Here is a 13,952-nt window from a genome sequence, read left to right as displayed (position 1 = left end):
ATTACCGCGTAATACACAAAGTCGTAAATTAAAACGCAGACAACGTCGCACTACAGATGTTGAAAATGACTGACGTGTCTTTTGAACCAATGAGAACCGTCACTCGTTTCGCTCTAACCAATCAGTGAGGAGTACGCGTTCCATCCTGTTAGATAGATCCGATAGGACTATATAAATACGCGGAGGAATACATGATTTCAGGAATGTGCCGCTGCAAAAACCCTCAGAAGCCATTTTGAGATGAAGTCCCTGTTGAGAAAATCCATGAAGATGCTGAAAACAACGAGCATGGTTACATTTCTGTCTGTTTCTCCCTCCGGTCTCCTCTATCTCACCTTGGCAGCTGTCAACCGACCGGGACATTATAGCAAAGCGGGGTATCAAGCTGCGCTCACAGGGTTAAAACGTCATTGATATGAAAGAGGAGAGTGTCTGTTTACTGTCTCTGTCGAGACATGTAACACCGTGAGTTTTTTCCAGTCTGAACATCTTCCAGCATCTCTCACACAACCGTCTCCTTGAGTGACTCCTGTGTTAATTCACTCTTGTACCGGAGAGAAGGGAGGCAGATCCGTTTTCCAAATGGCTTCTGTGAGCCTTGTTTCCAGTCCCCCAGCCCCTGTTCTTGACAAAAACATGACAGACTCTGAGCTTGCAGGGGATGAAAGGTCGAGTACCAATCTTATGCAATTCTTAACACGCTCATCTGTGCGTTTAAGTGCTGTGGGTCTACATGCTTGTGTTAATGTTATCTCTCTTTTTCTTTTTTATATTTTCTTAAATCATCAATTGCAAACAAAGTCCACTGCTTTCCCCTCAAATGATCTTTGCATGCTCTTTGGTGCAATTGATAACGCTGTCCAAAGTAACTTAAGGTTACCCATCACGTCCGTCGATCATTTCCATGCAAGGTGCAAAGACTGTCGTCGTTTGTGTTTCGCTGTACAAACTGGACTGGAGTCATGGCTTCATTGTTGTAAGCTGCAGGAGACTATGCAAATTGCTATGACGCAATTGCCACGCCCATCCTGTGCTCTGTACTCCCCTCTAGCGGGCGCGCGGGAGCTCTGCAAGAGAGACGGGGTTCATGCAGGGTTGACATTACGTGACTGTGCTGGGTTTAGGTGCCTTTGGTCTCTTGTGCTAACAGCTCTCTCTCTCCCTCTCTCTCTCTCTCTCTCTCTCTCTCTCTCTCTCTCTCTCTCTCTGACCATGAAAGCAAAGAGGGTCAGTTGTTTGTTTGCTGGTGTGGAGAAGGAGACAGTGTTTTTGAAGGTGTGCATGCAGGCATCATGTTTTTATAGCCAGACTCATCAGTGTTGGAAAGTGTTCACGTGTCCACATTTGATGTTGATCTTCACTTTTCTGCAGGTGAATTTAAACTCGAGAGAGAGAGAGAGAGAGGTAGTTATGTTCTGTTGCGGCTGTGGCTCAGTTGGCAGAGTCGATTGTCGAGGGTTCAATCCCCAGCTGCTGCAGCTACATGTCTGATGTGTCCTTGGGCAAGAACACTTAGCCCGAATTTCTTCATCAGCGGCGTCTGAATGGGATAAGTTACTTCACACAGCATCAGTGTGAGAATGTGTTGGTGTAAAAACGCTTTGAACGATACAAGGTCAAGTCCATTTATCGTTCTAGTTTTAGGAGGCAAGTTTGGAAGTTCTTCTCATGAGTCTAAACCTCTGAATTTAATGTCTTTATTTAACAGGGACCATGCATGCAGTCGTTTGAGTACCAGAGAGCTAATAGCTAATTTCCAACTCTTTGTCCCTTGTGGGGCCTTCGGGTCTGACAAACAGAGTCGAGTTACAAGTGACAGAACATTGTACATCCTTCCATTCAAGAAGCTAAGATCAGCAGATCTCGGGCACTTTTTGTTTAAAAAAAAAAAAATCCCCCCAAATGTTAAAGTGTTGTGCGTTTCTTCAGGATAGTCAGGTTTAAATAAGAATATTTAGTTTTTTGTTTTTTTTTACAAAATATTGATTTTTTAAATATTGATATTAAGAGTGTTTTTACAGCTGTCAAATGTTTTTTCTTGCCACTGTAACATTTAGCTAAATGTTGATTCGGGTACGTAGCTGCAGGAGCTGGGGGTCAAACCGACGACCTTCAGGTTGAAAGAGGACGGCCCCATTGTTGTTGTTTGTGTCATGTTTAAAGGCTGTAGGAAACCTGATCAACAAAATAAATAAATGTGCATGAACATTTGAATTCTTCAAAGCAGAAGGTTGAAAGTTTTAAGAGTTTGACTTTACAGATAGAAGGAGCTGTGGGCACTTCTTCCAGTTCAGTCTGAGCCGCTTCAAAGCGCTCGACTGTCGTTCTTGATCAGTGAGATGGATCTGCACAATCAGTCCGATATCTGATATGTAAATGACATCAACTTCAAAAATGATGCTAATTCAGCTTGCAGCAACAGTTCACCGTTTGTCATGTTCATTTCAGGCTCAGCAACATTTAGGTCAGAGTCCAGAGAAATCATCTCTTGACTCCTCCAGACTGACGTTGAATAACCGTTTTTGAGGAAATGATATTTATTCTACCGAGAGGCTAAATAGTTAGCCGCTACGCCTTGGGTTACACTTTAATGTAGTTTAGTTTTATCTCCTTCAGTTTAACAAGAAGTGATGGTGGATCATTTGTTCTGGAGGGTTTGAATCTTAGTAAGTGGTTTGTTTTAAATCCTTGTGCTCACGTACTCGCTCTTCTTCTTTTTTAGGGAGGATGGCGAACTGGAAGATGGAGAAATCGACGACGAGGGGATCGGGATTGAAGAGGAAAACAAAGAGGCTCCCGAGGTGAATGAGGACAAAGACAAAGACAAAGACAAGGAGAAGGAAAAAGAGAAGAGCAAAGAGAAAGAAGAGAAGACGCACAGGCACTCGAGGAAACGCTACAAAAAGACCAGAGAGAAGAGGAGGTCGAAGAGGAGGCGGCGTGACAGACAGAAAGTAAGATATCAGTCGTTGTGTTTGTGATTGAGTGAAGACGTTAATGTTAAATAATTAAAAATCTGCTTTCTCAGCACCACTCCCCCTCCAGCAGCTCCAGCTCCGACAGCTACGACTCCGACTACGACCGACAAGAAAGGCCCAAAACCCGGAAGAGTCAGGGATCGAACCGCGAGTCCGACGGCCAGTCCTCTCAGGTCTGCTCCGTGTTCAAGTTGACCTCTTTAAACGTCCTCAAACAACCCTGTGTGCTAACTCTCTCTCTGACCTCTGACCTTACAGCACGGCCGGGATTCAAAGGGAGGACATGCCAAGTCGCCGCCGCCGCACAAAGGCAGCGATTTTGACAAATACAGCGACTACAGTGACGACAAGTACGACTACGACGAAGAGGAGGAAGAGTACGAGGACGACATGTCGGAGTATCAGATGTCGAAAGATTCCCAGAATCAGGGAAAAGGACGCCACGGCAGAGAGCAGATGAAGAGAGGAAACATGAGGGGGATGAAACAGCAGCAGTGTAAGAGCACTTCAAACACCACAGTGAATTATCCAGATGTTTGGTGGGTGATTAAGATTCTGAGTCAACAACGACGATCAGGGAGTGAAGATTCTTCTGACATGTCGTTTTCAGTCGGGCAGAGGGGGCGGGGCAGAGGGAGCGGACCAGGAAGAGGACGGGGGATGCTCAACAAGAACAAGAAGCTGAAGGGGAAACCCTGGGGAGGACGGGGCCGAGGTCGGGGAGGAGACCAGGGCATGGACGACATGCCTCCGGTACGTTCTCCTCTGAGGAGTCAGCCAAATGTCTCAGAAACATGTTGTATTAGAAGTTCAGTCAGACATACTGAACTGTAACCACCTTCATACTTTAAAGGCCCGGTATGTAAAAACCCACCACCAGGGGGCTCTCAATCAAAACAATAACAAAAGATGATTTAGAATCACGGGAGTGATTCTCTGTGCTGCCTCCCGCTGATGAAAACAAATGTTTAGCTTTCTGTTGATGTATGAATTTGTAGTTAAATCTCTTTTTGTCTCACAGGAGGGAAAAAATTCTTGCGGCTTCCAGAAGAAGCGACCAATCATGAGCAAGGAGTTCATCAACCAGCACACAGTGGAACACAACGGGAGGTACATCTGCAAATATTTCCTGGAGGGCCGATGCATCAAGGTAAAGTCACACGGGCGGTGTTTTGTTTGTGTTTTTTTTTTTATTTCTTAATGTTGAAGTCAGAACTCAGGGAGAGAGAGAGAGACAAGGAGCCAAAGATCAGAAAATAAGAGTACCAGAGACGGTGGACAGAGTCAGAGATCGGCTATCGAGGATGAAAATTAATCACTCAGACTGATGAACCACTTCCTACCTGATCATGTTTTTTTCTTCATCCAGGGCGAGCAGTGCAAGTTTGAACACGAGCTCGTCATACCAGACAAGAAAAAGGAGCTATGTAAATTTTACCTCCAAGGTTACTGCAGCAAAGGCGACAACTGCATCTACATGCACAATATCCTTAACCGACAAGCGACTGCTTTCATTCACATTCTCAGTGTGTTGTGTGATGAAGAGCCTGATGAGTCTTTTCCTTAACCTGTGACTGAACATGAATACCCGTGCAAGTTCTTTCATACCGGAGCCAAATGTTACCAAGGAGACAACTGCAAATTCTCCCACTCGGCTCTGAATGATGTCACCAAAGAGTTGCTTGATAAGGTAAGACAGAAAACGGAAAGATGAGGACATCTCCTTGTCCCGTTGACCAGGAGATGTTGGGTCAAAGGTCATCTGTCCCATCATGCTTTCTGTCTCATCAATCAGATCATTAACACCGAGGAGGAGAACGCGCGGGAGGACGAGTTGGAGCTGGAGGATCTGAGAAAGCAGGGCATCGCCCCGCTTCCCAAGCCTCCTCCTGGGGTGGGTTTGCTGCCGACCCCCGGTCAGAGCAGTCCCACAGACGGAGCCTCAGGCCAGGCGGGGAAGAAGATCCCCTCTCTGTTTGAAATTAAAGTTCAACCAACTGTAGACCTGGCACAGAAGATTGCTCTGAGGTAACCGGAAATCTGTCTCGAATCAAACTTTGAAAAGTTTTTGGATCTCATTCTAACGGCGCATGTTAATTTCCAGCGGATCCAACTACTCCCAGAATGAAGGCGAAGAAGGCAACGAGGAGTTTAGTGGAGGCTCAGAGGAAACCCAGAGTGCAGGTACTGTGCCTTCAGGCTCCTTTGCCTCGTCTGTTCCTCCCCCTGGGTCACCCGGTCCCATGGGTCACCCCACAGGAGCCGTCATGCCCCAGAGCCCTCCAGGACCGCCCCCACCACACGGGTTTCCGATGCCGCCCCCGATCCTCCCCCCTGGTCCGCCCCCACCCTTCAGGCCGAACATGCAGATGCCTCCGTTCCCTCCTCCAGATCTGCAGATGCTGCAAAGTCTCTTCCCTTTTCCATCCATGGGGCAGAACCCGGCAGACATCTTTGGAAGCTTTCTCCAAAACCAGGCGATGGGTCAACAAGGAGGTGAGAGCCACACTTACATGCTTTATGACTTCTAAATAATGAGTGGATGTTTAATACTGTTTTCAATACTTCAGACCCGGCAATGGCCTTCATGCAGAACCTCCAGCAGCAGATGGGCGCAGAGTCCCAGTTGCAGTCTTTACCACCTGCAGTACAGAAAGCCATCTTTTTACACCTGACGCAGCAGCAGCAGCAGCCAGAGCTGAATCCACAGGGGGCAGAAACACTGAGAGCAGAGGGCCAGGAGGATAACAGTGCAAGCAGAGGTGGGGGTCATGATCATTTTCAACACATCCTATTGTTAGGTGTTCTGGACGATAGATCTGCCTTCATCAGGGTCATTCAGTTCGATGAGTGGGCCGGTTCAACTCTGTTGGTTGAAGCCGACGGGACAGTACAAGGTTGAAGTCAGTGTCTGCTTTGGTTGCATCGAGTTTACTGTCATCTGTCTTTCCAGATGAAACGACAAACTGGTACTCCAGCGACGATGAAGATGGGAGCTGCGTTTCTTCCATCCTTAAATCTCTCAAGAAGCAGAATGAGATGCACCAGTCTCAGTCCAAGCCCCCCCAAGCCGCCCCGCTGGCTCCAGCACTCGGCGACCCTCGGACTGTGAAGGAGAGGGGTCCTCCGAGTGACCCCCGAATGAAGACAGACCCACGACAGCGCCCCCCAGAAATGAAAAAGGAGTCGGACGGAGCTGCAGACCCTCGGCTCTCCAGAGACCCCAGGAAGATGAGACAGATGGAGCCGAGTTCTTACCGTCAGCCGGTTCCTAAGAAGCGTTCTGCGGGAGACGAGGATGAGGAGGGTGAGCGGGAGCTGAGGGAAAAAGCTGTTCTCATCCCTCTTGATGCCGGCCCCAACGTGGTGCTGCGGGACCCTCGGTGCCAGTTGAAGCAGTTCAGCCACATCCGTGTGGACATCCTCTTACAGCGGCCGGCCTTCGCTCAGGCGGTTGTATGGGCCCCTGAAGATCTCATCCCCTCCTTGGTGCCCAAACAGGAACACTCCATCAACCTACCTCTTCCTCCGCTGATCGCAGACGCTCAGATGAACCGAACAAGCCTGCCCGATCATCCTCCAGTCTCCAGCCCCCCGCCCACCGACCCCAGGCTGGCAGCTGCACGTTTGAAGGAACGTATGAGTCGATTATCCTCTGGATCTCTAGAGTCCAGATCACCCACTGAAAGACCTGCAGATCCACGTCAGCAGAAGATTTTAGACCCCAGACTTAAGCGCACGGGGAGTCTGGACTCCAAGCTGCTTGGTCAGAAAGAGCCTAGCACAGGGGGAGGAGGAGGAGCTGTTGACCCAAGGCTACAAAAGGCCAATGCTAGCTCCTCAACTCACGCTGCTCGAGCCAAACAAGAGCCGGAGAAGCTGCCCCCGTACGCCCCTCGTCTTGCGTCCTCCGGTGGCGGGCTGGAGAGTCCCACGACCATCCTCGGGGGGATCAGTCTGTACGATCCTCGTAATCAAAGCGAGCAGCAGAAGGAGCAAGCAGAGCCTCCGAAAAAACAGGGGATTCTGAAACTTCCAGAAAAGAAAGACCAGAACCCGCCACAGTCTCTCTCGCCGATACAAAGAAGCGACTCTTTGGAAGACGCCAAAAGCACAGACGCCGCCGCCGCCGCCTCAGATCAGCCTCGTCCCTCCAGCTCCCCTACACCGGCCCCGGCCTCGCCCGTCAAACCCCCTGCAGTTCATAACCTGCCAGTCCAAGCGCTGGCCGGGCTGATCCGACCCCAGTACACCGACCCCAGGCAGGCCAAACAAGCAGGACAAGGCTCTGCAGCAGTGGAGGAGGCGGCGGAGGAGAGGAAGAAGAAGGAGGTGGAGGAGGAGGAAGAGGAGGAGGAAGCCAAACAAGGCAATCCAGAGGACGAAGAGGACGACCGAACTCTCAAAGACGTGTTCAAGACCTTTGACCCCACTGCCTCCCCTTTCTGCCAGTGAACACTTTTAATCTTTATATGACATATTTATTTCTGTATGAAAAAAAAAAAAGCTCCTGTATAGAATCCTGTTATATCGTGCAGCACACATTCAGTTAGTGCGGAGATGATAAGTGAGTGTAAAACATTGACATCATATTAGCGTGTTTTGAAGGTGTGTATGTTCAGGTCTTTTATCATTGTGTGTTTTGTTGTGTGTTCTGAACAATCAGAAACAAATGAACGTTTTCACTAAGGACTCAGCTTTATGTTGACTGAACTCTTGATCTCGGCCTGTGGAGTAGATCCATTTTATCCTCTAGTTTTCACTCTTTATCTTTTCTTTTTTTTTAAGAGAGACGACGAGGCGAATGAACCGACGAAGCAGGAGTGACTTTGATCTTTTTGTATTTTCTTATTTATTTAAAGGCACTTATTTTTTAGAGCTGCATGTTTCTGATCACTTTTTACGACAGGGGGAATTTTCACAGAAGGTCAACAAATGTTTTCTAGAACATTTTAGTATTTTTCACAACATATCCAAATATACGTTTGTTATCACATCCAAGAAAAAGGCAAACAGGTGGAGGGGGAAAAAGGTCTACTCACAGATCGGCTCAGATGGAATTAAACTGAAACATGTCAGCAGGTTTTTCTTCTCTGCTTCCTGAGGTCACTGTCACCCTCTTCATGTTTCTTTAGTTCAACATGTGATAATGACTCAGGGGCGTGTCCAGACTTGTTTTTGACTGGGTTGGCCCACTGACTTTTGCAGGGGTGGCATGAGCTTTGTTTAACATTTCTATCCTGTCCAATGATTTGTGTTTACAATTAACCAAATTTTACAACATACAAATCTTATTGGCTTGATTCTTGAAGGAACTGAAAACCAAAAATATGCAAAGTCACTATTTAAAATACTCAAAGTGTGTGCAACCTCTCGCATGCTGTCTAACTTGGAAAATCTAATTATTGGTAAATTAATCTACACCAAGTTAGACGATGTGCACGAGGATTTTTAAGGACATTTTTATGGAAAACAAAATTCAAAGTCTTCACTTACAACTGAAAGTACGAACAACGTTTTGTACGACATTATCACGAAAGGAAAAGCACTTTTTGGAAACTCCCATGAGCTCGTTAGAAGCAGCCAGAAAAGTTGATTTCATCTAAATTCCTGCCTCAGATTTGGCTAATGGCCAATCATAGATTTTGGATTTTGAGGGGGCCTATGTCATGAACAGTGTGTCGACCTCTGATAGAAGTATTTTTAGAATCTCTGCTGAAAAAACGAGTGATCACTTTCTATTTCCTTTAGCAGGATCCTTGAATAGAAGCTCTTGAATTTAAGACGGCTTGCAGAAACGGTTTCAACCTGAGAAGATATTTTTGATTTGGAAACATCAAATGTTCCATTTTGTTTGTTTACAGTGTTGTTTACAGTGTTGGTTCTGTTTGAGTGGGCTTAATGTTTAAGGATATAGCGTTCTGGCTGAAGGCTTTTTTTTTTTTTTTTTTTTTTTTGGGGGGGCGCGCTCATCTACCAGTGAAACCGATCTAATGGAGTGCATTAATTCAGTTTTTTTTGTAATCTGAGACCGCCATGCGTGTCAAAACAGTCACTACTTCAACGCTTGTAAATTGCGAGTAAAATGTATTTTACTGGTTTTACCAGCACAGTATAAAAACAAAGGAAAAAAAATGGTGTTCTTTACAGAAAGATTAAATCTTCTCTTGGTTTCATTGCAGATATATCTGTCACATATATGACCTAAGGTTTATTTTAATGTTGAATTTTGTTGCATTTGACTGTAAATACATTAAATTGGTTAACGTCACGATAGGCGGGATGTATTTGACAGTTTATCGTCATGTTACTGAAACTAAGCTATCTCCTAAACTATCTGTATGTACTTTTTTTATTGTTCTGAAAATTCCCACTGTAAATTCATATTTTGTATCACCTGTACAGAGTGTTTTAATATATAACGTTTGATTTGTTTTTCCTGTCCGTGACGTGATTATCGTTGTTATAAAACTTGTATTACATTTTAACGACACACGTGCCCGTCATGCTTCAGTGATTTTGTCATTGATAGCTCAAATAAACGAACACCCAAGGTTTATCTGTTTCTAAATCACTCGTTACATTTTTACTTGCTGCTGCAGTGGTTAGCGCTGTTGCCTCACGGCGAGGAGGTTCCTGGTTTGAATCCCGGACCGACAGGAGCCTCTGTGTGTGGAATTTGCATGTTCTCCCCGTGCATGCATGACTCAAAATTACCCGCAGGTGTGAATCTTGGAACAAATCTCCTCCTCGATAGAAAAAATGTGAAGTAATCCAACAATATAATTAAATAGCTTTAAAAATATGCACAATTTAAATCAATTAAACAAAAACATTTATTGCAGTCCTCTTTTTAACCAGCAGATGGCGAGCCCTGCTTTTGCTTTTCTTCTCGATATCTGCAAGAGAAGCAACAGCGCTAATCAATGTTGCTTTATATGCTGATAAAATATTCAGTTTTAAATAACTACACTTGCCTTTAAAATTAAAAACTATTATATTTATAAAGAAAATGAAAAGGGATATTTCTGCATTTTTACTGTCAGATACTTTCGATAAAGGGAATCATTTTTATTCATAAATTGATAAATTGCATTTGTAAAAATGTTTCGGGGGGAGGTCATAAAATGGTTTTGGTAATCATCCAGTATTGTGATATGAGTCAGAGTGTATTGTCATTGAAAATAAAAGATTCAAAGCTTTGAATCTTCATTGCATCAAATAGAATAAAACAAATATGTTGGATTAAATTATTTCTTGAACTTTGAAGGGCTATTCGTCACACTAACTGATGGAGCAAGACTGGGTGCTACAGGGTGAGATGAGGTCTTCCTCAGACCCAGATCATCAGTCTCTGAGGACGTCTGCAGTGCTCGATGGATCTCCAGCTTCCTCCTCCACTGGAAACAGAGAGCTGTAGCCTCAGCGCCGTCTGAGTTTGGCTCGGGCTGCTTCAAACCCTGGAATAAAACAAACGTGTAAGTTTGATAACACGGCGTTAACTGTTCCAAATGTCTAAGGACTGTAAGACGTACTGTGATGCAGGCTGTCTCTGCAGCGTGGACTCCTCGCAGGACCGTCTGGAGGAGATTTTGTGCGTTCTTTACCAGGATCTCATCGGAAGATTTGCAGCCTGGTGTTACAGCATTGACACTGAGGAAAAGAAATATATTTATATATACAAATCTCTTGTTTACCAGCGTGGTACTTGAGACTGGAATTCTCTGACCTGGAGATGATGCTGAGCTGGTTGGTGATGGTGAGAATCTGCTCAACTATCACAGAGAGTTCAACGGTGCACTGTTGATCCAGGCAGTGATTGGCAATAACGCTGATAAACTGAGTCACTGATTGGCAGTTTGAGATCACATCTTTGGCCGCAGTAACGAATGCCTCTTTACTCTGAAAAATAAAGGGAGCACTTGAGGGTAAATGTACCTTCAAGTATCGAGAATGACAGATTACATCCCAGATAAATTTCAAAGGCTGTCACTTTCTAAGTCCCCTTTATGAAGGCTGGGTCCTTTGAAGGATGCTACCCCTCAAGTGAGACAACGATTTGGTCATCAAAGGGCCCTCTGGTGGTCATTACCAGTATTGGGCCTCTCTTCTTAAGGTATTGAGTCATGTAGCATATCGTGTCAGCCATCTTCCTGGTCACTTGGACAATCCGGTTGTCCTTGGGATCCCAGCAGTCACTTTCTTGCTTCAGAAAAAGGGAGGTGTATGTGAGTGAGGAAGCTTCTTTGTATGCACCATCCTGCAGAGAAAAGTGGGAGACATGATTAAGACGTCCTGAAGGGGTTGCTGAGCTGTAAATTCTTGCAGGTCATCAGATACATACATCTTTTCCCAAATTTTGGGGTGCATGTTTGACCACAGCTTTGAGGTTTGTCTTTGGTTCTGCAGCATCTGAACTTTCAATATTTCCTTTCTGGGGGTAACACATTGCCATGTCAGACGGGAATTTGACCTTAGATGATGTTGTAGCCGAGCCATCTTTGATGTCCTCAGGTGTTCTGCCCTGTAGTCCGGCCTTGATGTACTCCTTTGCCTCTTGGTGAACTCCATCTTGCTTCCTGATCTCCTCTGCCACGTAGTGAGCTTTGGCGGACCAACACTGTATCTGCACATCCAGACTGAGTGTATCACATATGTAGTGAGTCTCTACTATGAGTCTCGCTCTGCTGATGACATCTGAGATCTGGAAGGAGAGGTGGTCGTTGATGGACCTCAGGTTAGAACGGGCGTGTGGGTCGCGTACGTAGTTTAGGCAGTCTTCGACTTTTTTAGTCGCAAGTTTCACATTTTCAAAAAGACTTTGGGCTGCGTTTTCAAATTTTTGCTCTGCTTCTTCTGTGTTGTTCTCCCTAAAGTGCTCAGCAGCAAAACACGCAATACCGGCAATATTCTGAAGCGCAGAGTCGTACTCCTTATTGGCTTTGCTCAAATGGACAGAAAGCACTCTGATTTTGATCAAAAGATCTCGTTGTAAGAACTCTGATGTTGCAAGTTGCGTCACATTTGGCAGCATGTCAAGATCTTCCGAAGCTTTAAGATAGTTTTCCGTCAGGGTTTTTAGTTCATCCTGGTATCCTGATAACTGTTTGGATTTGTAAGCACTTCTACAATTCAAGCTAGTAAGCCTCGCTGCCTCTTGGATTCGAAGTGAGTTCTCAGACAAGACTGATAGCTGCTTTTGAGGACTCATGTGGTTCATCGCGGTTGACGTACCCAGAATGTTATCGAGAGAATTAAGTAGAATCTGAATGGACAAGCCCCAGAGGATACACAGGCCGTCTAATTGATCCACCTGCGCTTTCATCGAGGTGGAAAACTTGACCAAGTTCCTCGTGTTGTTCTGGACTTTGTTCAGCTTGTTGTGTAAAACACTGATTGCTTCTTGACCATCGCTTTGTGATGTTAAATCGGACGCTGTCAAGAGCTGGACCACGTCAGCACATAAAGCCACCACTTCATTCAGCTGCTGTGCTGCGGTGGGGGCATTCGCTGGCAGACTTCCCTGCAGCTCATTAAAAACGGCATGATACCAGGTTCCAGTGACAGGCAGTAAAACCTTTCGGGTGTTGCTAATGAGGTCGGAAAACTGCATGCTGTATTTGTAGATGCTCTCCATGCTCATTGCTGAGCTCATCGCCGTCTCTTGAGCCGCCTGGACGAGCAGCGGCGTCAGTGACACCAGCTCAGCTCTAAAACATTCCAGTGTCTGACGATCAACCGCATCAACGACCGCCAAGGCTTCCTTTGCAGCTTGGGCATAGCAGTTCGACAGATCGAGAACTCCAGTGCAGGCCTGGTTGAGCGCTGTCACGTCTTTCCCTTTAGTCACAGTCACAACCTCATACAAGAGAGGCAAAAGGTCATATTCATAAGCTTTGTGGATCTGTCTGCGCTCAGCAGAGACAGCTGGGATCTTTAAATCATCTCTGTCATATTTATGAGGCGGCTCTGCTTCTACAGTTTCCCCATCTGATTGATCTTCCCCGTGTCCGGCTTGGAAATCCCTCTCCATAACCTCCAAAACAGGAGAACCTGTGCCTGTTCTCACGTGAACCAGATTCAAATCGTTGCTGACTGTAAGCGGAGAGCAGGACTGTGGGATCTCAGGCTGACGTGCCCCCTCTCTCAGAGGACTCAGGAGATGTGGATGTTGTTGTCCGTCCAGTCCATTTCTGAGCACTTTGAAGTGCTGAATCGTAGTGGACACATTATCTGAAAAGGTGCTATAAACCTTTACATTTAGACTGGAACCTACAAGCATGTCCCTTACTGATTCACCTGCTTTGGTTTGAGACGACTGAACCTGTTTTAACAGGACTAAGAGGCCATTCCTGTAGATGGGGTCATTGCTCCTCTCCAAGTGCCTCCTCACTGCCTGAATCACCATCTTTATGTGACACATGAGATTCCTTGCGTGTTCGTTAAACATTTCATAGCTCTGCTCTCTATACGCTGAGTCACATCCATGCCGATCCCTGACCATCTCATCAATGGCGACACTGGTGAACTCCCTCACATCAACAACGTCACTTAGAGCATCCTGAAGTTGGCCTGTCTCCTCTTCCCAATGTTGACACGCCTCGTGAAGCTTTTGAACAGTCTGCACTGAATTATCCGCCAGCTCCAGGGATAGAGGCGCAATTCGAGCTCTGAGTCTTGTAAGGAAAACTCGCGAGTTCTCCACATTCTCCCAACTCTTTGCATCGTCTGCCACAGATGAGATAAAACTTGCCACCTGGATTATTCTATCCGTGGAAGATATGAAATCCTCAACAAGAGGCTGTAAAAAGTTCAGATCCAGATTTGTCGATGACTCTGCAACTAGGATCTCATTCGTCACCTTTAAGAGTTCCTCAACTGTGGACGACGCAACGAGAAACGTGTCCAAGACTTGATATGGAACAGTTGTCATCAAAGCTTTGTCGAGCATTTGTATTTGCCGCACCAAAAGCG

At 45.8% G+C, this 13,952-nt stretch overlaps 2 protein-coding genes across 3 annotated transcripts; one reads left to right on the top strand and one right to left on the bottom strand.

The window, feature by feature from the left end:
* Positions 1–48: 48 nt before the first annotated feature.
* On the top strand, positions 49–9,469 carry zc3h6 (zinc finger CCCH-type containing 6). The gene is made up of 12 exons (XM_079363564.1): positions 49–668; positions 2,723–2,954; positions 3,029–3,151; positions 3,237–3,474; positions 3,589–3,731; positions 4,000–4,128; positions 4,348–4,464; positions 4,561–4,668; positions 4,774–5,006; positions 5,083–5,474; positions 5,549–5,740; positions 5,932–9,469. Exons 1-12 carry the CDS (start codon positions 583–585, stop codon positions 7,431–7,433), a joined length of 3,495 nt encoding a protein of 1,164 aa, XP_079219690.1. The 5' UTR covers positions 49–582; the 3' UTR covers positions 7,434–9,469.
* Positions 8,940–12,208, bottom strand: LOC306836474 (uncharacterized protein). Of its 2 annotated transcripts, XM_079363567.1 has the most exons (5): positions 11,323–12,208; positions 11,071–11,238; positions 10,708–10,880; positions 10,514–10,631; positions 8,940–10,438 (listed from the first exon to the last, which is right to left on the bottom strand). In XM_079363567.1, exons 1-5 carry the CDS (start codon positions 12,196–12,198, stop codon positions 10,229–10,231), a joined length of 1,545 nt encoding a protein of 514 aa, XP_079219693.1. In that variant the 5' UTR covers positions 12,199–12,208; the 3' UTR covers positions 8,940–10,228. The 2 variants fall into 2 exon arrangements, with proteins under 2 accessions (XP_079219693.1, XP_079219692.1); XM_079363566.1 differs by having other exon boundaries at positions 8,940–10,631.
* Between the last annotated feature and the right edge of the window lie 1,744 nt (positions 12,209–13,952).

The sequence above is a fragment of the Symphodus melops genome (genome assembly GCF_947650265.1).
Source record: "Symphodus melops genome assembly, chromosome: 15".
Lineage (NCBI taxonomy): Eukaryota > Metazoa > Chordata > Actinopteri > Labriformes > Labridae > Symphodus > Symphodus melops.
This window is presented reverse-complemented; position numbering and strand designations above follow the sequence as displayed.